Genomic DNA, 23,330 nt, shown 5'->3' with positions numbered 1-23,330 from the left:
TTTGAGGGTTAGAGGGGTTATTATAAAGCCCGTTTGAATTTCAAATAAGCTGGAGAGACTTTCTTTTTTCGCTTCGCTGGAAAACAAACTCCAAACACTCGGCCACGTTGCCACAACACCGGCTGTTAAAAAACTCATCTGCTGTTTCTTCATTGCGCTTGAAATTTCTAACAAGCGCGACATAAAATATTCCATATGCAGTCGCACGCTCTGCTGCATAGTTTCAATTAAGCAAAGCCGTAATATTTGACGATGTTGTGTGTGAGTTTGGGTACAATGGGGCGACCCACCCATTAAACAGCAGGGAGAGAGGGAGAAGAAAGCAAGAGAGAAAGAAAAAAAATATGACAAAAGTAACTGACTTTTACCCTCATTTTAAAAAGAAATGACAAGCCACGAGTTAACTCTGTGTGTGCTGATGAAAAAAAAGGAAAGGACAAAGAAAGGAATGAGTGCGATGGAAAACAAGGGAATAATGCAAGAAACTATGAGGGGGAAATCAAATGCGTGGAGACGAGACGAGACGGGCGGCCTTCGGGAGAGACAGACAAAATGAGGGAGATGAAATCAGCAGACGGAAAGGTAAAGGAGAGATAGGAGTGAAGGGCCGAGCGAGGCTGAGAGTGAGCGCGGGAGAGAGAGTGGGAAGCACAGCTGTTTGCTTTTAGTTCTGGCCCTGCGCTCACTTGAAAGTGTTTTATCTGCAGCGTCTCTGCCAAAGTCATCACTCACCCCTGAAACATGGACAAAACTCTCATTTGGTCCTTTTGTTATTGCCTTGAAGGGCTGCACCACCCCGTTTTACCACACATTTATGTCCAAGACAAAAATAATAAAAAGAATATACCAACTCGGCCTCTTTGTGAGCATTTGAAAAAAGCATATAGGGGTTGTTTTTGGGAACGCTGGCAAACACACCCTCTGGCCACCATATCGGAGCTAAAGTCAGCATGCTATATTACATTTGTAAGTAAATGTTTGTCAGACAGGAGGAGTGGTTCATGTTCTGTTTGTGTTTTTCACTTTGCGCTGCATTGTTGTTTTTTAACTTTTGCTTTTAGGAGCCTTGCATGTTTAAAAAGAATGAAGCTTAGCCAGTAAGATTAAGTCTAAGGAAAGTTAGGATTGAGAGTCCCATTTTACCGTTGCTACAAGCCTGGAGCGTTTAGCCATTGACCCCTATGACACTCCAACAGGTTGCACACATCACAGCATTGAAAAGCCTGGGAAGCCCCGTGTGCTGGGTACACTGATGTGTGCGTTTTTAGCAAACAAACTCTTAAAAATCCTCACAAGAAGGTTTTCAATGCTGGACTAGTAAAAAGTCAGTCAGCTTATTTAATCATATGTTTTCTTAAGTGGCTTGGACTTGAGAAGTGAAGAAGCATATACACACACACAGACACCGATTGAACTGCAGGCTGCATCTGCAAATGGTCTTTGTTAACAGCCTCGTGTCTAATGCACTCCACAACCACACAACCCAAAGTTTTCATTGGTATTTCTTCCTCTCTCTCCCCTGTTTGTTACACCATAAACAGCGTAATCATCACAGGAATCCAGTTTTCAGCAAACCATGACGAAGCTGAATGTTTCTGCACAGTTTGCAGAAACCACATGATGAGATGCCATATTAGGCCAATTTGATTCTGGGGTTTTTTTTACACTCATTATTCCAATCCATTTCATCATTCATTAATCTATGATGGATTAGTTCTTTGTGGATTTCCCACGCATCAAAACAGGAGTTTACATTAGATTTCTCCCCACTCCAGATCACTGTTATGACATGTTTTTTAACTGGCATTTTGACCTGAACAGGTGTAATAATAATATAATATGTATCTCGATTTTTTTTTCTTTTTTTTTGCTCCATTTTTGGTCTCCACCAAAATTGAATAAAATATCGGTTTGGTAATAATTCTCTGGTTGTTTGTTATCATAAATGATAACGTACATACTGGCACACTGATTGTAAATATCGGTTAAAATATAACATGTATAAAGGGTCGTTATTAAAAAGTCTTTGCTTGCTATTAAATGCTGAGATTTGGTACAGTTAACAGAAATCACTATTTGACTGTCGTGTTATCTAATATCACCTCCACACATGGCCCTGACTTTTGACCTTAACACAAACACACATGCATATACAGACCCACAAAGGATGCCAGACGTTTCTGTAATTTCCTGTTTGGACTGATGTTTAGGGTTATGCTCAGCGTAGTAGAGAAAGTGTTAAGAAACGAGGAAACTTTAGCCCCAAACAGGACTGGAAATCTGATTAGTCCCTCGCTTTCATCTTCCATAAATCTGCCATCTGGCACCGGCACGATCAATAAAGGCCGGACTTTATGTGACACTCTTACTGGACGGATGGGGGTGAGGGGAGGAGGGGAACTCCGTCCCTCAGCCAGCACCAAACCATACAAAACTCAACTGCAACGCATGGCCCAATTCTCAATTTTCTCTGTCTCTCACACACACAGACACACAAACACACAGTCATATAGACTGGGACACTGAAACACACAAATAGAAAAACACCCAAGAAAAAATGTTTGTCAGTCCATGCGTCTGTATGCAAACACGTGTGTGTGTGTGTTTGTCCAGCTCATCACACGTATACTCTTACAGAGGCTGGCATGCACATAAAAACACACATTTACACACTTGCCAAGCTCGGACTGTATATTGAGTTACTGTACTGACAGAGTAAATATCGCTATTGAGTTACCATTCAGGGTTGACTTCTGAGTTTGTAAGAGAAGACCATCAGCTCTCCGTACGCATACACGTGTGCTCTTGATTTTCTATGCTTGGGAGGCCCAAACTGCCCTGCAAAGTTATTTTGCAAGTTCTCACAGGACCCGTGAAGCAGGGTTACTGTTAATAAGAAAAATACTGGGATTATTCAAAGCTGAAGGTGGGTTTAGGGTTCAGATAAGGTAGCGGTTAAGGTTGATGTCAAAGTGGTCCTCATAAGTATGTCAAACTGACGGCCCACGAGGCGTGTTTCCCCTTTGAGTACGCATTCCTTAAAGTTAGGCTTCACTCATTTTTGTATGTGTGTTTCTATTTATATACAAAGATCTAAGGTCCTCACAAACTGCCATAAAGACTAGGAATGTGTGGAATTGATGTGATTACATGAATCTGGCTGTGAACGATCAGATGAGTTTTGACGAATGAACGGCTGTGCATGCAAATGTGACAAGGCTCTTTGTGTGTGTGTGTGTGTGTGTGTGTGTGTGTGTGTGTGTGTGTGTGTGTGTGTGTGTGTGTTATTGCTCTTGTAATTGTTTCTCAGTATCCAGTCATGTGGGTTCTTTTATTTCTATACTTATGAAGCTCAAACAACAGCCAAAAAGGTTGATCTACTGTTACAACTTCAGTTCAGTTTTTGATAGAGACTATGCTTAAGGTATAGTTGGTGAACCCTGGTTGGAGGAATTACTGTCTATCTTTGGCTGTTTCTGTGCCTTTTCTACGTGTGTATGTTTTTCTGTTTCGACACAAAAGAACCAAATACAACCCTAACAGAATTTTTGCTAATAGAAGCAAATAAACATTTGTTTGAAGATAGTTAAGGACAGTCAATTTGTTCAGAGGGGATATGTAGGATATAGTTGGTGTAATAAGATATCCCCTAATTTTTGAATCCAATGGGCACAATTAAAAGCTATATAAAAGTTATACATCTATATAATCTTTAAACTTAGAATAGGTTTTCTTCTTCTTTCAAATTGAAGTCAATTTTCCAGTCAAGATACGTTTACGACGTTTTTAAAATTAAGATGGGATTCGTTTATAGGGTTGGGAAACTATGATTGACCTCATGACTAAAGTAACGTAATTATTTTTGCATACATCTGTCTTTTATCCCTGTAGATGTCTGTGAATATGTTTGTGGCTGTTTGATCCATTTTCACATATCTATGCAGGAACCTGCGCATGTTAAAGCAAAACTGCAACGTGCACTGCCACACACTCGAAGCAATGAGGTATGTTTGAGGAGCCAGACAGACCCCACGCTCAGTGGCCTTAACTCAGAACGAACCAAATGACTGTCCACATAAAAGAAGTGTAATATATGGAGATTTAATGAGCGTGGTACCAATGAGACGTTCCTAAGGAGGGGCAGGGAGCCCAAGTAAAGCAAGTCGATTCCAATAAAGACCTTATTTCCAGACCCCAAACTCCCTGGGACTCTGAGACACACCAGTGACAGCTCCCAGCTCAGTTTGCAAAGCCCTGTGGTAAATTCCCCAGCCAGGAAGAAAATCCTATTTAATTTTACAAGATCTTCTGGCCTCTAAAAATCCTCCATGTCTTGGTTCGCTGGTGGGAGAGCAAGGAGAGGCGGCAGGGCAGAACGTCTGCTATACGCTCTGGTGGAAAACTTTACATTATTAAACAATGAAATGAAATGAAGGGTGCAGGGAGGTCAAATAAAATGCACTGATTGCAGAAGTCACTTTATTTTAATTTGCTAATTTGTCTTTTATGCAGACTTTTATTTCTTCCTGATGAATGAATTTTAATTGAGTCTGAGTGGTCGTGGGGGGGTGGACCTTCTCTACAGGGAATGACATGGTTTTGTTTTGCAGAAAGAGAGGGGATCTATTTGTGGTGCACTCAGCTTTTGATCAAATAGTCACTCTCACATGAAAACAAACAAGCTCGCTGCAATCATCTTTTGTGCGACAGAACTATCTGCTTTAAAAATATGCCCTTTAAAATGGTGCCGATACACTCAGATCTACCACTGAAAACACACACGCAATTATGTTGCCACTAAGTCAGTCATTTTGATCATTATTAATACATATATGTTTTTAAAGTGCTTGAGTGCTATATCACTTTATGTATCCAAGCGATAGAAAAACATTAAAGAGCTGTTTATGTTTTCTCATCATTGAAAAACATAGTTTAAAAACCCTAATATCTGAAATTAAACCCACGCTGCAAGTTAAAAACACGCTTCCAATTTAAGCTGAAGATGCCAACCTTAACTTTTGGATTATAAGAACTAACATGAATATTTTCATAGTTACTTTCATAATATAAACAATAATACAGTAAAGTTAAGTTGTAAACAAGCATCCAAACTGTTTTTTGCTGTTTTATGATTTTTAAATCGTTTATTATCAAACATAAGACGGGTTCCATTTTTTTCTTCTGAATTTTGAATATTGATTACGATGATGCAACAAGCCCAATTTTTAAAAAAAACTGCAGCAAAGGAGCAATAAAAAAAAAAAGGAAAATGTGTTTAATGCTTAAAACACTTCATCGTATATCTCACAGCTAAATAGTTGCATTATAAACATCACTGAGTTTGAAAAGAGCATCGCAGAGAGGTTAAAATTTAAGAAAAAGGCTAAGAGCTTCACCACTCTGTGACAGAGTGTTTGGATGAATTGTTCAGCAACTGAAGTTAAGTTTTAAACAATTTCACGGAATCTAAAGAAGTGTCTGTGGTGAAGTTAAAAGCCAAAAAACAGACACTTATGTAGCAGAAATCACTTCATGAACTCAGAGAAGCTTCTGAAAACCACTGTCAGTGAATACACCGCGGTAATGCTGAAGGATATATAGGCTTTTTGTATGGGGACATCCAGATTAAGTCTTTGACAAGGAAGGTCTTGATTATTTCAGCAAGACAGTGGCAAACCACAATCTGCACGTCTGACAACAGCACAGGGAAAAAGGGTGCAGGTTCTAAATTGCCCTGCCTGCAATCAGGACCTATAACCCATTTAATCCATGTTTTTCCCCACTTACCAAAAAAATGTATAAACCTTCAGATCTTAAAGATTTGATAGGTGTTGTGGTACTAGTTTCACTTAAATATAGGGTTCAAAGATTTGCATTCTGTTTTTATTCACCTTCCGCGACAGAACAACCACCTTTTTGGAACAGGGTTGCATTTGTTTCTATCAATCTCGAGTTTTGAGTTTTCTGTAATAATGGTTAGACCGAGTGAAACAAATGTGCTGGGAGAAGATGCAACGTCTACAAAGTAAGTCATTGTTGGATTTTGCGTTATCTTTAAGATTAGACATGTCACAGTAATAAAACATAGATTTTTTGCCATTTTTATCCTTTCAGGTTATTACACCTCTCCTTTGCTAAATGAGGTTTTTCTGTCTGCTTTGCTGGGATTGCTTTTAATGCTTAGGGGGACCTATTGCCAAATCACTTGAAACACAAATAGCAGCATCTGTGAAAAAAGCCTTCATTGGTCAGATTGTGATTGAGATAAGTGTGCAGGTCATGGGTTATTTGCCTTATTATTGCTTCAGGACAAAGTTCCAGCCTGTATTAGCAATAATAAGAATAAAACCAGACGTGGTCAGTGTAGAATATGTGCAGGTGAACCCCAGCCTAGAAAACTTAGACGGTCAGCCACGGCAGCAGCAGGTAGATGTGCAGCGTTGCATTTTTTCCCATTTTGACCTCATTTTTTCCACCCATTTCCCTGATTAGACTCGAATGCTGAGTGTTATCCTATTTGCAGGCAGACTCTGGCTCTGCTGCTCGGCCAGTGGGATGATGAATACATTTCAATCTCCTCGCTCTGGCTCTGACTTCAGGGGCCAATACTGTCTGCCTGGATATCAGTCTTATTGCATATCCAGAGAGATCCATCACATGCGAGCCTTCTTCCTACACATGCTCTCTTTAATCAAACGATGGGAGCAACTACTTTTTCCTGCACGGCCAAGAAGACGACAAGAACACCTCAAGTAGCAGTTTTGAAAAATGTGAAGCAGGAAAAAAGCTGCAATATCTTTGTTTAATCCAAATCCTGTTATGTACGACACCAACATGAGAAATGGTAGGAAGATGAGAACAATCCAACTAGGTCAAAATGTTTACGCTCCATCCAGCGTTTTGAGAATCATCCAGGAAAGTAGAGTTTTGCGTCCAGCTATAGCAGCAGCAGGGTGCAGGCTCGCTCGTGCGTTCGCACACAGAGATGTGACTGTGCATGTTTAGCCGTGCAGGGTTATTGGGCAAAGAGGCTGCTACTTTCAGAATGAAGTGAACAGAAGGTGCCCTTCTGTTGCTGATAGACAACATCTGTACGGTTGGCCATGTTGGATGGTTGTGATAAAATACAATTGCTCAGCATTTTCGCCACAGTTTAATTCTTGTTGTGGGTGAAAAGCATCTGAAAGAGCATTTAGACCATCACGGGACATTAAACTTTCCCACCAAAACCCAAAAGAGCAAAATCATTTTTGATTTAATGGCAGTCGGGTAGGGAGAAGTCCATTTCTGCATTTGGAAGGGAGTACAACAGAAAGGGAACATAAATAAAGACATAATAAAGACTGTTTCCTGTTACTTTCTTTAGCAAAGGACCTCTAATTTAGATGCTACTCACTAGGCTAGGCTAGCTCGACCTTCACACCCATTAATATGTTTGTGCAAACAGAAGGTACCTGTATCTCTTGTTGTCCACAGGCACTATGTCCATGGCAATGTAGTACTGCTGATGAGGGTCCAGACCTGCTATCTTTACACGCATGGCTGGAAACATCCTCCTACAGGGAAAAAAGCAACATATGATAATAGATGTGAGAGAGATTTATTTCAGAATAACAACATACTACTTATATACACACACACGTATAAATATATAAAATGTATATAAAATGCAATTGTTTTGTGCTTTTCTTCAGCTCATTCTTCAGATGAAGTGACTGTGCTACTTGTTTTTTTTTTAAGAAAAGGGGTCTCTTTTTTACTCATATTGTAGAGTATAAAATATATTTATGACTTTAAATATTTACAAAAAAATTAAAAAGGAAAAAAACCAGAAGAAAAATTGGGAACACAAAAACAAGAACACAACAAAGAAATGCTGCTGTGTGCACATCTGTCACCCTAAGCGCTCCTGATGTTTGTCATGATGCAATACTGCAGACTGTGCAGACACTCATACTAGGAGCATGAAAAAAGTATACTAATGATCATAACCACCACATTAAATGGTGAATTACACTAACAACAACAATAACAATTATATTAATAATGATAACAACACATTGATTTAAAAATATTTAATTAAATATTTAATTAAACTTCGGCTTTTGCTCTGTCAGCCCTCCCTCTCTGTAATGAGGAGACATTAGTGTGTCTTCATTCATTTGAACAGTCCGGCTATTGTTGACGCAGGGATGTGAGACAGCACGCAGGCACATTTTAGGCTGTTTATGTTCATTAAAACAGGCGATAAACAGACTAATTATTCAAAACATTTAAATCTCACTTCTTTTGATTTTCCAAAGATCACAAATTTCTGTGTACAGTTTCAATTAGTCCTGATTATTCCTTTAATAGCCATACATCCAGTCTGGACAATTTCTACCTCATACAGCTGACAGTCTTCTGAGCTTTACATATTATCTCCAGATTTATTTAATATTTTAATTTCTTTTAAATCACATGTATTTTTTTTACATTTCTTGAACATATTTTTTAATTATTCTCTTGGCATTTATAAGTAAAATGCTATGATTGATTTTATATTTTCACATATATATATAAAAAAAATTATAAATTCTCTCTTTTTAGCTGATTTTTTATGTGTACCATTTCCATTATTGAAGTGGAGAGGATTCCACATTGTATTATCCATTCTGCCAAGCCAGTGACCTCTGACCTTTGGCTTTTAACAATATTGTGCAGGTGTATTGCCTTATTATAAACAGCTGAAACTGCCTTTTATCCTGTATCAATGATTTATTTGGGTTTTATGCCTAAATATATATTAAATCAACCAGCTCTTCATATTTGGAAACTATAGCCTGCAAAGCCTGAGACTTGAAGTGATGCAAACCGCATGAAAAATGTCCAATTTAAAGGGAAAACTGCACCCATATTAAATAAAAGTTTGTATATGGAGAGGGAGACATTTCAGCTTAATTCCTCATTTTGCACTTCAAACGCCGCGTTGTTCCCCTGTTCATTTAACGGTCGTAAATCGGGGCCTGCCTAATGAGAAAAGAGGGCTGTTTTCTTGCTTCCCTTCTCTTCTGGATTTATGAGCTTATTATGAGCAGGCCGTGAAATACGTTCGGCGACGGTCGCGTCCGCCTTCACTCTGCTTCGGCGCAAACTGATTGCTGCTCTATTTATGAGCCGATTACCAATTTAAACCCAATTCATAAAAACGGCCAAGTGTAGTGTGTGACGGCGGGAGGAGGGCGACATGAGACCGTATTTCAATCTGAAGAGAGGAAGAGCTGAGAAACAGCTTTGGGTATATTTGAACTCAGGTTTCCAAAGTGTTGCAACAGGAGAAGAAAAGAGCTCAATGAGATAGACCAAAGATCTAATAATGCTTCTAAATGTAAAACAAATACAACTCACCTGTTAAACTGAAATAATAATGATAATAATGTAGTGTGCGATATTTTTAGAATTTATTTTTTTAGCTGTGTTGCAGAAGGGAAAAAGTAGTCCTCCCACAGGCCTACATGCATTTCTACTATAGTTAGTAAAAAATATTGAATGGAAGTGTTTTTAATTATTAATACTACTACTACTAGTAGTAATAATAATAATAATAATAATAATAATAATAATAATAATACAAACATGAATGAGATTTTTACATGAAATTTTCGCAGTGTTTCCAAAACCTTTTGATTCAATAGACCTAAAACATTTTAAAGAGGCAAACTGTTCTACAGAAGTGTAAAGAGTATCGGAGCGTAATTAGATGGAATAACAGATACAGTGTTAAAGGGGGCTATTTGCCTTTAAGTGGAAACATTATCAGAGGTGATGTTAGTCATGCCGACTGTTGTGGAGCGAGCGGGGAAATGTCGGAAACGCACGGCGCTGCGGGCGCAGGGATAAAGGTACTTCCTTCAGGATCCGTAGGTCAACTTCTGTTCTCCCTCCGTGTTTGGACTGTTGGCCCGAGAGAGCACAAAAAAGCCGGAACATGTTACAGAGATTAATTAGAAGCAGCTCTCCTTCTTTTCCGACATCAGGAATAACCTGCCGCGTCACGAGGGCCTGAACGCAGCACTGCGGCCTGCATGTGCAACACATTAACACCCTCCAGACAGAGCGCAGAGGTGTGTGTGTGTGTGTGTGTGAGAGAGAGAGAGAGAGAGGGAGAGAGAGAGAGAGAGAGAGAGAGAACGAGAGCGAGAGAGGGAGAGGCCTGTGCTTTTGACACAAGCGGGAGAGACTTGTTTTCATACGCTTACCTCTAATTAAATTTAAAAAAAAAAAAAAAAAAGATGGGTGGATGTGTGTGTTAAGTTTGGATGGAGCAGGGGGTGTATATGAACCCTACCTGCCCGCTTTGGTGATGATCATCTCCGTGCCGATGTCGTGGAAGCGCTTCCACAGGTCTGCGCACTGCAGCTCCACCTGAATCTCATCCATGGAGGCAGGGGGAGACGGGTCGCAGGGGCCCGGGGCCAGATCGGCAGATGAGCCGAAAGAACACGACGTCCTCTCGGCTAGACCTTCTCCGTCCGAGCCGGGACTCGCCTCTGAGTCTGAGGGGGAAATGAGGAAGAAGATGAGAAGGCAGCTCTGAAACAGTGGAATTAAGCGCTTTAGGCTTTATGCAGGAAACTTGGCACGGCCAGAAAGTACAGCGCGGTTCTCTCGGCTGACTCCAAATCACCTGCCGGCTACAGCCGGAGAGAAGCGTTTGGCTTACTGGCTCAGGCTCGTCATGGAGTTCTGGGTCGGTGTCAAAAGCAGAATAAATGCTGCGTAAAGGCCTTTGAAATGCGACTTAGAAAATATTAAATTTTAAGTCGGGCCACACAATGAAGAATTCTACTGGGAAACATTTAGCAAATGAAATTTCCCCTCAAGTGCTCCTCCTGGACCAAGTTTTACAGACTGACCGTTCAGAGTCATCAGCGCAGTCACAGCGTTAGACCAGATAAAACGTTCCTCCGATCTTGAAGCAAATCCAGACCTACATGAGAGCTTTTCCATCTTTCTGAGCTTCTAATTCCCCCAAAAAACAACCAGAATGACCTCACTTTATTTCACGTCGCCCTATTTCAGTGTGCTTTAAACTAGCAAGCTACAATACAGCGGACAAAATAAAAAGCACACCTGAGAAATTCGAGTGGCTTTCTAGTTCAATTTACTCAGTTGAAATACGTCACCCAAGCTGTAGCTGCATTATTTACATCAGAAACACGTATTACTTAAGTTTGCATTCTACATTAAAAGCTACTTTCTTGTAATAATAATAGTATTAATTTAAAAAACGCTGTAAAACCCCCAAATCCCTTCCACTGAAAGAGGAATGTAGACTTACACAACCAGCAGTTGCTCTGCCCCCTTTTCTCTGCTTGAATCTGTAATGTGATTTAACACATGTGATGTCTTTTAGATTTTAAATTTCAACCTTAAGGGCTTAAATATAAAAAAAAAAAAAAAAGGATCATCTTTTTTTTCCAGCTGGGTTGCCAAAAACTTCAATGCTCAAATCTTTGAACCTGCACTTTATCCAGATAGAAACCTTCACAAGATCACCACATGCTTTCTCTCATTTCACTTTTCTCAGAAATAGTTTATAGCCGAATATCCTACACCCTTTCCAACACCACCACTACCACCACCACCACCACCCAGAAAGTAAAAAATAAAAAGAATCTAATAATGTATTATTTATTGAGGGCCCTGACACAAGGAGGTTGACTTGGCAGACTAAGGGCACACAAATATGGTTATGCAAATGCAGAGCTGCTGAGAGACTGGACAGAGTCCCAGGCGAAAAAACCACCGCGGCGCAGGCCGAGCCAACCCTGTTGGAAACAAGAGAGTGAAGGGGAGAGATAGGAAGAGCAGGGGGCGAGGGGTGCAGTGACCACAGAGAGACGGAGAAAGTCTTTCCATCATCTTCTTGGGAGATCCTTCCAGTGTCACTGCAGCCAGTGAGGACTGTCACACATGATTCCCCTTTTAACTGTTCACACTCATGCACACAGTCAGCTGCCCCCTCACACTTTATAAACACATGCTCCTGGCGCCAAAGGAAGAGGACAGGATGGAGGGCTTCAGTAAAATGAAGAAATTTTTTTTTAAAGGGGCCTGTACCGTTAGATCGAGCAAACTCAGGCCTTTAAATGAGAAATAAACACCTTATTTTATTAAGATAAACAGACTTCTGTTTTTAACCTGCTTTAGACATTTGCTTTTAATCCTTTTTTTGTATTGGCATATAATTTTTGGCCTAGGTTGAGTGTTTTAGGCCCTGCACCACCATCAGTGTCAATAATGTCTGCAGTGAAGTTTGATTAACTCTGTTTCAAGCTGTGTGGCTCAACTTATGACTCAACAGTGTAAGTCTTTCACCAAATTAAAATAAGAAGCTCAAATAAGGGCATAAATCTACAAGAATATCATTTGTCAGGTTTCAGTGTTGAATTGGGGTCTTCTAATAATCTAAACGCATTTGCTAGCTCACTCTAACAGTAACGAGGTTCCAAACAAATAAAGAATGCGAACATCTGTGCCATGAAAATTAAGCTCGATGTGAATATTTGCAGTAAACATGGGCTGAAAAGCTACGCTGTGCAATCCACTATTGGCATCTCAAACTAGATGATGGTGTGTGAAGCAGAGGCGCTCAGAGGAAACAGATGCATACCAGACAGCAAAAGCAGCCCGATTAAATGAGATAATTTTGGTACGAATGTCTTCAAGATGCAGAGGGGGCGAACCAAAGGACCGAGCAGGAGCCGGGCCGCCCTGACACTAGGCTGAAGGACCTGTCCTCCGCCACTCATTGGCTACACACACACACACACATGAACGCAGAGCTCTAAACCTAAATGACAAACAGGCAAACAAAGCTAGCAGCAGGTAGAGCTCAATATGTGCGTTATGTCCATGTGTAGACTTAAATGGCACGTCTGAGGTCAAGTCACAGTTTAAGTGTAAATGTGTCAAAATCGAGCAAAACAGGAAACACGGCATAAAACCTTTAGTCCAGAGTCGCACAGCGCCGAGATTATAAGACCCGGGTTTTTGTTTCAGAGCTTAAGTTCCCACTTTATGCTGAACGAATAAAAACTGACATTTATTGATAGACAAAAATTTGCCCACTCAGCAGAATTCTGTCATGACATCTGCTGTGGTTAGCTACACACACGCACACACACATACACATACAGAATATCACTTGGGGCCAGCATCTTGTGGTTCTTTAAGCTCATGCCAGGCCTTATTAAATTGAGACTAACACTGATGCTAGGCCACTAATTGGCCAGAACTGAATCAACTGTGCTGTACATTACATTGCTCTCTTGTGTTGCAGTTCACATTTTGTCACTACACTGTCAGGAGAACTCAAGCGGGGCTGAACTGTAAATAGATAGTTATTAATACGTTAATAAGGAAAATGCTGAAAGTAATGAGGAAGTAGATTATTGTTAGAATTTATTTTATCACAAATTACCACTTCAAGATTGGATCTATATCATCAGTGTGAAATACTGGTTTAACTTATTGAGTATAGATGTCTTAGTCATTTCCTTCTGAGGTGACTCTAATGAACAGTACTAACCATTTTAACCTGATTCGGGCTGCAATACTTCGAAACAATTCCACAAGTAGGTAATATTAAAAATCATGCAACTTTTTAAAAAATTGAAAATACGTGCCAAATATATCCCTTTGAAATGATCTGCAAATATCCGTTTGATGTTGGGGTGCACTGATAAAAGATGTCATGTCTTAGTTTGCAACACTGGAAAAACTCCATCTGAAGCGGACAGCAGCGGTTTGCCAAGCATGAAATCAGTGATCCACACCGTGAGAGCACCTGTTTCCTACACTGATGCAGACTGGAGGTAAGCAGTAAAAACTTCAAGCCCATCTCTCTCTATCAGCTTGCATGCTTACAGAGTTTTTGGAGAAATGGCAAATAGAAGGAGCGGTATAGTGACATTAATATATGATTTTACGTTGATTTTAATAGGTTATAAATACCCGATTTTTAGCAAAACGTCAGTTTGTTGCATGGAATCAGTTATGCGCATTAAAAAGTAATTATTATAAATTACAGCCATACAAATTCTGAATTCACAGTAGATGTAGTTTAACTTGTTAATCGATGTTTTAATGGATAAATATTATGAGTGTGTGGTGGAAGTAGTTCTGTGAGGTCTAACAAAACAACTTTTTTTCAGAGCTAACTGAGCTGCTGAGCTCTTCCAGGCAGGCTGTTAAATCCGAGCCTGGTTCAGTTCTGTGCATGTCTCAGTCCTGCCCTTGTCTTTGAGGCTAATAAACGTGTTATACGACCAGCCGGCTTCCAGCATCGCCTGGAGTTGAGTAAAAATAAAATCACTCCGTTAAGGATTCCTCTAAACCACATAATCTGACCACAGAGACTCGCTGTTCTCGGTCACCTCCGCCCGACGCGCCAAAGTGGAGGCTTTCGGACTCAAGCAGGGCCCGCGGAACCTGCCAGGAATCCGCCTGCTAATGAGCGGGACAGAGGGACCAGGAACTGGTCCACTCAGCCACAAATTCTGAAACTATACAAAAACTATGAGGAAATGAACTTGGAGACCTTTCTTCTCCCCGCTGAGCCAAAAACAACATTTTAGTAAATGACTTGAAGAGTTTTTTTTCAGTGACGACCAAGCTTTATTTTTTCTTGATGGTGTTTACCCTTTCAAACACATACAGAAACGAGCTGCTTGTAATCAGCGTTTAGTTCCACCTCCCTCATTTAACCACAGACGGCCCTACACTTCAATAACAGCAAAGTTCCCAAGAGAGCTCCTGGGACGCAAACCCTCGAGAAAACTGTAGTTTTGTTTTGTTTATTGGCTTTTATTATTTTTATTATTATTGCTTTTACTCTTTAAGGTTTGCGTTTGGATCCGTTTGAAGACGGGAGAGGAGCCGTGCGACCCCAAAGGTCAGACTGCTGCAGGCGGCGAGGCAGTGTTGGCCTGAGACCGTCAGAGCAAGCTCAAGGCTCAAAGCTCAGCTGCTACCTTTCTGCGCATTGATACAAACATTTAATGAACAGTGATGCGGTTATGATATAACTTGATTCACACAGGCCCACGCGTGTGTATAGCCTACTAGCCTACCTACATTATCTACACGGCTCATTCAGTCCTGTATATTAATTTTACTTTTCAAGTGAGCGACTTAACAAAAGTCTTGTTTCGTGAATAATTTTACAGATAAAATTAAACTGAATCTGCAGCTGAAACCGTGAAGCGAAAAACGAAGACTGTGAACTCAAAGGGAAGCTTCAAGGTATCTTTAAAAAAAAAAAAACAGTCAGGGTTATTTTGCAGTGTCACTTAATCTCCCTACGCACTTAAACCTACACGTTAGGACTGCTGAGACAAAACAGGTTATGTTTTATTTAAAATAATTATATTGCGCAATAAAAATATAGAAATGCTGACTTGGCGTAAAAAAATTACAATGAAGGTTTTTTTTAGCTGCAAAAACGCTGTGATTTAAAAATTAAAATTAAAAAAGAACAACAAACTATATAATTAACTTATTACCAAAAAAAAATTGTTAATTGCTTCATCGCGCATGCTTGTTTTAAGGATACGTATAAAACTATTTACCATAAAATATAACTATTTTTTGTCACGCTTTCTAAAATGTGATATTTATTTCATTCAGTTGTTATTGTTATTGTTATTATTCAGTTTTCCTTTGCTTTTACACAACCCGCCTTTCCACTATTTGAGTGCAGTTATGTACTCAAATATTTCATAATCATCTTGTGTGGCTGTTAGTTTCATACAACACACATTTAAAGCGCTTACCCGTTTTAAGTAGATGACGTGACAACATCTGATTTCTTTCTTTTTCATTTACTTTAAGCGTTCTCTGTGCGCACTCGCGAATGGAGAACAGCGGCTGCTTTGCGCCTTTGTGCGCCTTAAGCGCAAAATGCAATTCTCCATAGAAACTTTTTTTTTTTAAAATCTCATCAGAGGACAGTGTATTTGTGAATTTTTAAAGGCTGCTCCTCTTCAAGGATAAAACGCGTTAGACTGAGTGGTTAGTTTCAACCAGTGCACCTTCCTGCAGTAAACTGAGGCCTCCCTGCAGTTCAAGCAGATTATTGCTGGGCTAAAATCGCTCGAGCAGCAAACAGCTGATTCAAATGTGTTTTTATGTGTTTCTGGTCCAGCTTCACATCGCAATCCACCAGTCCAGAGTCAAAACTTGGCCAACCCACCAGAAAACTACCAAATATCAACTAAGTCCTAACTGTTTTTGTGCTTTTTCATTATTATTATTTTTGTTGTTACTGATGAAAATCAACTCATTCGCTGAATAAACGAGATAGACTGCTGACATATCCCTGTAAACCAAACGCATAACTCCACAGGCATGCATCTCAGTCTGTTTAATGTAAAGATTTGAACAATGTGGAGCGTGGATTCTGTATGCTCTGCCGTGGGCTGGGTCATTGAACACAGAGCCACGTTTTGACTCGGGACTTGTGGATTGTCAGTGCTCTGCAGTGATATAATGGAGATCCGGACATTTGAGCGGTGTTGTGCGTGTCTGCGCACTGACCGGGATCCATATCCAGACAGTGCGCCGGATCCTCTCCGTCCGTGGCGAGGCTCTCCATGGACAACTCCAGCTCCTTCTCCTCCCAGCCCCGGAGCTTCCTCTTCTTGTTGGAGCCGATCAGGGCTTCCACGGAAAAAGCGTGGGCTCTAGAGCTCAGAGCTGCGGCAGATCGCCTCCTTTCACTCATTTCTCACAAAATCCACCCTAAGTGGGGGGAAGCGGCGAAAAACCCACTCCGTCCGTCCAACGCAGCGAAGCAAAACAATCAAAAAAAAAAAAAAAGAAGGAAAAATGCACACGTCAGTGTTTACAGCGGATCGCAAACTCACCAAGTGTCCAAAGTAATCCCAACTGTGACTAGAAACGCTGCGACAAACTTTTGAAGGACTGTGTCATCCTGGCAGCTCGGCAGGACTCGGTGTTTTTGATGCGGTGTGCTGCTTCACGCGTTTCTCCGTGCTTCCACTCCGTGTCTTTTTCTCTCTCTGTCCCCCTCACTTCTCTCTGATTGATAATCACTTCTGGAGGAGTCTTTTTTTTCTCTCTCTCTCAGGCGCAGAGGGCGGCTCTCCTGCGCTCTGGCAAAGCCGCGTGTCCAATGAGAAGTAAGAACACAGAGCTAGACAAAGTGTTTTGTCCAATGGCAGCGGCAGGAAGGAGCGCGTCCTGGAAAAGGAGCCATCACTCCGACTTCAACAGCCTAACGAACTTACTCCGTAATGAATCATATGGAGACACATATATGTTTTTACTGTGCTTTTATCGACATTAAAGGCAGGGCTTCGTGTAAATACACAAATCAGATAATCAGATCATTATCAGTTCAAACTTAATGTGCTTAATGATATATATAAATAAAAAAGACCTCACGCCTATTTTAGTCTTTGATACCCAGATCCTGCAACTTCACTTTAAGTCCTAATCTGACTGTTGATCATCAGCTTTAAACCGCGAGCCGAGGCCGAAGCCGAGGCCTTCGGTCTCATGGAGACCACCGCAAAATTTTATTCTAATATTTTACACTTTCACAAAGTGCTTGAACCTGATTCCATCATTAAAAGTCGTTGCAGAAAAAGCTCCATTACAGCTCCATTGTGTCAACCCGACAGCTGAGGAACCGGAACATAGCTGCAGCAGGACAGGTGGGCTGATCTCAGAGCTGTGCGCTCAGGACACAACAAAAGGAACGAGAAGATTAGCAAATGAAATTCTTGTGCTCTGATCAGCTCGTTGAGGGCTTGTTTTTAACAGATCTGCAGGTCAGTAAAAGAAAAACAGAGTCGCAGGAAACATAGGCGTACAGGGATTAGAGACATCTTTTTTCAGATGAGATCGTTTTGCTTGAAAAGGAGAGAAAAAAAACACTGCCAACAAATTTTCGTCTGATTATTTTATTGTTTTGTTTCATATTTATGTTAATTACTGTCTAATTTGGGGATGAATTATCCTCAAACAATCCGCATTTAAATTTCCGACACATATAAAACCAATAATGGAATAATATCAGGCTGAAATAAATCTGACTAAACGATTATTTATTCCAGCTAATTAAACGATTGGAAAATAGAAACTTTGTCTGATTTTGAGTTGCAAAAGTAAAAATGTACTATTTGTAATATTTTGGCTGATGCAGAAGCGTATTTCCAAACATGTTTTACCGGCAGGTAGAAAAGCTTTTATAGAACACTGCCCCCCCTTTGCAACCAAATATTAACAATTGAATATTGATACAAGCATGAAAAAAGAAATCCCACGTTCAGCGTTATAATATTATACAGCCGAAAGATGATCGGTTTCTTGGAATCAAATCCCTCTTTTAAAAAAAATCGGCGGCCCTTTGCTGAGACTGTTTTGAGCGGCAGAGCTGCACGTGATCGGTCTGCAGGCCTGATGCTCTGTTCGGGGATGATCAGTTCCTGCGGGGGGAAATAATTTACACATTTTTCATCAGCTGCGGGTCGAAAAGTGTCAGGGGTGGGGAAGAGCCGCAGATGATCGCTGCCTGTGTGATCAGTCAACACAAACGCGTCTGTCTGTACCGGGCAGGCCCGAAGTCAGAGTGCCGCTCTTGAAAAAGGAGCTTTCCAGAGGTTATTGCTGTGCATCTGTCATCTTAAAATAAAAACTGCGCGCGCACGAGGATGGCTCGCAGGAAACCGAAGAAAAACGGTGAGTACATCGCAAAAAAGAAATAGAGGTGGGTAGTTTCATTATCCTGTACAGAGATCAACGCAGCAGGTATACTAATATGTGAACTTGTGGCGGCTTAAAAGGAAATTACTTGCGCTACGGTCTTTATGGTAATGTGCGCGCAAAACGTTTGCGCACATATTTGAACTAATTACTTAGATAAAAGAGGAATACGGACTTCTGTGTTAGATGTAAATATTATAACAAACTGTGGCAGTCGATGTGACTCTAAATCACGGGTTCTTTTTATTCATTCTTGATGTTTTGTGAAAGAAAGAAGAAAAATGTTTGTGCGTAAACTTCTTCCAAAAGTAAACAAGTAAATATTGTGTGCGCACTGGTGTGGGGTGGGGGACGTTGAATCCCCGTGGGAGGAAACTCGTTAAACACAAGCAATAAAAACTAAAACCAACTGTTTGCCATTTAGATCCCAATTATAGCCCTGATGGCATTTCATTCACCCAAAAAGTGAAGCAAGCGAGCTTGTCAAACATTTCTCCGTTTGACAGGAGTGGGCAGTATGAATAAATCCGTTTCCTTAAAAATTCTTTCCCCTTTTAGATTTCTTTAGTAATCGGATTTAGGTATACCACGTCGACCCCAGTGAGGTTTTCGTGAACTCTAGAGATGAAATCCGGCGTGACCCCGCGGGATCGACACGCGGAGGGTGGTGGGCGGAAACGGTCAAACGTGCTGTTAATATTCAATTAGTAAAAGAAGGCTTCGACCCCGCCTGACCTCGAGAGACGAAGCGAGCAATGGAGCGTGCAATCTGACAGCAACTCTCGGATTTTTTAAGCACCTTCCGCCTGAGCTGTAAAATCCCCCCGACTCTCTCTCTCTCTCTCTCTCTCTCTCTCTCACACACACACACACACACACACACACACACACACACACGAAGGACTTTTTTTTGGCAGATTTTTTTTAATTTAATTTTTTCCCTTTTTTGTCCAAAAAGTGACCATCTGCCAGAAAATGACTGCGAATTTTATTGTTTTTTCTTTATGTGTAATGTATTTGCTTATGTTGGTACATAGTCAATATTATTATATTGTTATATTTAAAATAAAGAAATACTAGTATATTTATGACTCTGTGTTACTGTACCTATATTAGAAACAATCCAGTCATTTTTGGATACTTAATAAAATATCTTTATAGAACTATTATGTTATATGTGTCGCAATTTCTGCTGCACTCTTGGCCAGATCACTCTAAAGAAATCCTTTTTTAATGTCAGCTCCTTTGCCTGGATCACGGAGGATCTATAAAAAGGCATTTTACCAAAAGCCGATTTCAGTTTCTGCCCTCTGACTTAAATGTCGTTTCTGGCTTAAAATTAATTGATGTCATTAATTACATAGGTCTGACAAGTTTTTGTTTTTAATAATGAAAACCGGAAATCAGTTTTAGGCACAATCCGGATGCCCTGCACAACCCCAGAGGGAATTATGTCCCGGAAACCTTCCGTTTTTAAGGCGAATATATGCAAACCATTACACTCTGGATCCAGTGACGCTTGGGTAGACTACAAGACGAAATCACCCTGCAGTGATTAATTTTGTTGATTGTCCTTAGCAGAGCTAAAGACTTGAAGCTGAAGATGCTCAAGTGCGCGCGCGCGTGTGCGCGCGTACACACAAGTCAGGCACAAACACCAGTGTACCAGTCGGTCAACTACAAGTCATGATATAAATACACATAAAATAAAATATTTGTGCATAGCTGACCAGAACCTTTCCAAATATGGATATTTTCATACTGGGCCCTAATGCAAAATTTATACGGATTGTGAGGTAGTCTACCCTTCTGCAACAAAGGCAGGACTGTGAAATTACTGAATAATTATAATGTCAAACTGCGTATCATAATAAACCAAAGCGTTACCTTCATTTGGGTGCAGGTCATAATGGTCCAAATGTGACTTGCTGTTCCGACGTGTATCTGTGATATCTGTGAGGACATTTAACTCACAGACATTTTAATCCACCACTTCTACTGCTCACTAGTATGTAACGTCATTTTGTCAGGGGCGGAGGGGGGGGTGTAACTTATTTAACACAATTCTAAAAATGACACATTTCGCAGTAAGTGTTTAAACCTTTATTTATTTGTCATGTCTGCCTTTTTCAACCCCCAGCACTCCTAGGTCCCACGGCCTTGGCCTTTAGGGTATTTTGATAAAGATATATAGGTCATAATTAAAACTGGACACTGGTTGAAAATTTAAAAAAGTTCGGGGGCTCATTTGCAGTAATGGTCAATTTAAAAAGTCCATAATGTGAATGTATCTGGTGAAGCGAATACTTCCCCAGTAGAACCTATTTTAATGTAATGCTATGCCGATTGTATAAGTTGGGGAAGGGGGGTAGTAAAGAAGGTCATCTCCTAATCAGAGGCTTGGTGGATATTTGGCATACAGTCTGCATGTCAAATATTAACCCCAAGCTCCTCTTCGATGCATCCCACAGAGTGTGGATGTTAGATATAAAGCACTTATGAATGGCGAAAAAATAGCCTGAGTGAACAAGGCGAATAGGGAATGTATATGTAGTGAATGGGGCTGCGTGTTATACCTGTAGTCATGTAGTCAACTGTAGTCATACCTTCATAGATAAAATACTTTAATCAGCAGCTAAATAAAAATCATAAAATCGGGACAAATTCTCTGTTCTGTTTTTAAATTTTAAAAAAGTTTTTAAAATAATTTGAAGTCTTTACAGAAGAGGCGGTGTAGCCACGATCAGCAGAAAGTCGGAAAAGACAATTGTAGTCGCCAGCGCGCGCACGCACACGCGTACACGCACATTTGGACTCTCACAGCTCGTCGTCTCTTCCAGCAATTAGCCCAAAGCTCGAATAACGCTGATGAACAGCGCATGCGTATATCCAAAATTTCATCAAATTAGAATCAAAACGTGTAACATTAAGCCTGCGTGGTAAATTAATTGCCGTCGCGTTGGGTAAAGGCGCAAGAGAAACAGTGTCACGTGTTTTGTTGGTAATTAATCACGTGTCAGCACACAACACTGAGCAACATGTTCATTAATTTAAGGAGGAAAAAAGGCCATATTGTCCGAGGTTTAAGGTTTACCAGCTTCCTCTTTAGCTCACTGCGTGGACACCCTGTTAGATCAACATCAGTAAAAATGTCTCGTTTTTTTAATATTTTTCAGGTCCGTGGCTGTTTCCACGCGACACGATTTCGATTTACGGGGGATTTCTTTTAAAAAAAATGCGCATTTATTACGACTCTGTTAAAGTTTTTACCCCCGTGCGTAAAACGGGTGAGCTGCAGTGTCGCCTTAACATTAAAACGCACTACTTATTACAGCGCAACTATATCACTATATCTGAAACAGAAACAGGTATTTGCCACAGTGCTGCGGTCCCATTGCAGGTCGCTGGGGATTTATAGCCTGCTCCTCTGTATAAATGCAGCCTATATATTTTTATTTATATTCCATCAGCTCCTTATGCCAACATGAGGGGGGGGAAAGGAGGGGAACAGCAAAAGGGAAGTGAACCATGCAGGGATGTGGTCTGTTCCCAGGTAAACACCGGGATGGAAAAACGACAGCGCAGTCCAGCTTCATAATGTGCGTGTGTGTGCAGGCCCCGAAGGATGCCCCTGCAGAAGAACAGAAAGCTGATTACAGAGAGTAGAAAATAAAATAAAATAGTGGGTATAATGAAGAAGGAATAATAACAGCGGGAGAGAACAGAATTGGTGAAATAACCACTTGTAGAAAGAATAGAAAACAGGAAAGAGGAGAAATAAAAGCAGAGGGAACACGGGAAAGAAAACAGAGAAGAAAGAAAAGAAGGGAGGGACGTGGGGCGAAAATGAGCATGTTTAAAGTCACTGCTCCTGCTGAAATATTAAAGTTACATCTCACATCTCTGCTGAAGTATTACAGGACTATAACGGTTCCTCCTATCGGACAGCCTCGTTAACAGTAAACTAGATAAATGCGTTTAATGGACCGCGTGTAAAACCTGAGTGACTAACTCAGTGTTTGTTTGTGTAAGCAGACACTTTATGGCAAAGTGCAGAAATGAAACAAATAAATAAATAAAGGGACTTCAAACAAGTGTGTGTGCGTGGGGAATGTGTAATTACGTGCACGTTACATGTGGCTGCTAATCAAAAAGGAATGTTACAATAGATTCATTCAATTTGTGCAATCACATTGTGCGTGTGTGTGTCAATAAGACACCCAGGGTAAAAGAACAAACAGCGGCTGAGCTGCAAATGTTTAAATGATACTGACGAATATATTTACATTTCAAAATCTTTCTCACTCAGCTTTTTTCTCCCAACTAAACACAGAACTTTTCAATGTCAGGCAGCAGGACCTCTTCCTCTTGTTCCCGCTGAACTTGGAAAAAGCTGGATTTAAATAGTTCACTGCCCATAAACGATCTACAAAACACTAAGCTGCACTCGCAGATTCCACTGGAACTTTTAAAGAGTTGCATTTGTTTGTCTGCAGCTACTCTTCCACATGTTTAATCTAGAATGGATCCTTTTATTATGTCATTGTTTATTTTTT

At 40.5% G+C, this 23,330-nt stretch overlaps 1 protein-coding gene across 1 annotated transcript in view; it reads right to left on the bottom strand.

Annotated features, from left to right (window-relative positions):
• tbx15 (T-box transcription factor 15) overlaps window positions 1–17,083 on the bottom strand; it is a 32,621-nt gene extending 15,538 nt beyond the window's left edge. The window contains exons 1-3 of the mRNA XM_003456577.4: window positions 16,582–17,083; window positions 10,328–10,535; window positions 7,455–7,556 (exon numbers count right to left, since the gene is read on the bottom strand). Of these exons, the coding sequence (XP_003456625.1) occupies window positions 7,455–7,556; window positions 10,328–10,535; window positions 16,582–16,768 (497 nt within the window). The 5' untranslated portion in view covers window positions 16,769–17,083. The remainder of the gene's footprint in view (window positions 1–7,454; window positions 7,557–10,327; window positions 10,536–16,581) is intronic.
• Window positions 17,084–23,330: the final 6,247 nt, after the last annotated feature.

The sequence above is a fragment of the Oreochromis niloticus genome, linkage group LG16 (assembly GCF_001858045.2).
Source record: "Oreochromis niloticus isolate F11D_XX linkage group LG16, O_niloticus_UMD_NMBU, whole genome shotgun sequence".
Classification (NCBI taxonomy): domain Eukaryota; kingdom Metazoa; phylum Chordata; class Actinopteri; order Cichliformes; family Cichlidae; genus Oreochromis; species Oreochromis niloticus.
The sequence above is the reverse complement of the archived record's forward strand: the minus strand, read 5'-3'. Positions and strand labels throughout refer to the sequence as shown.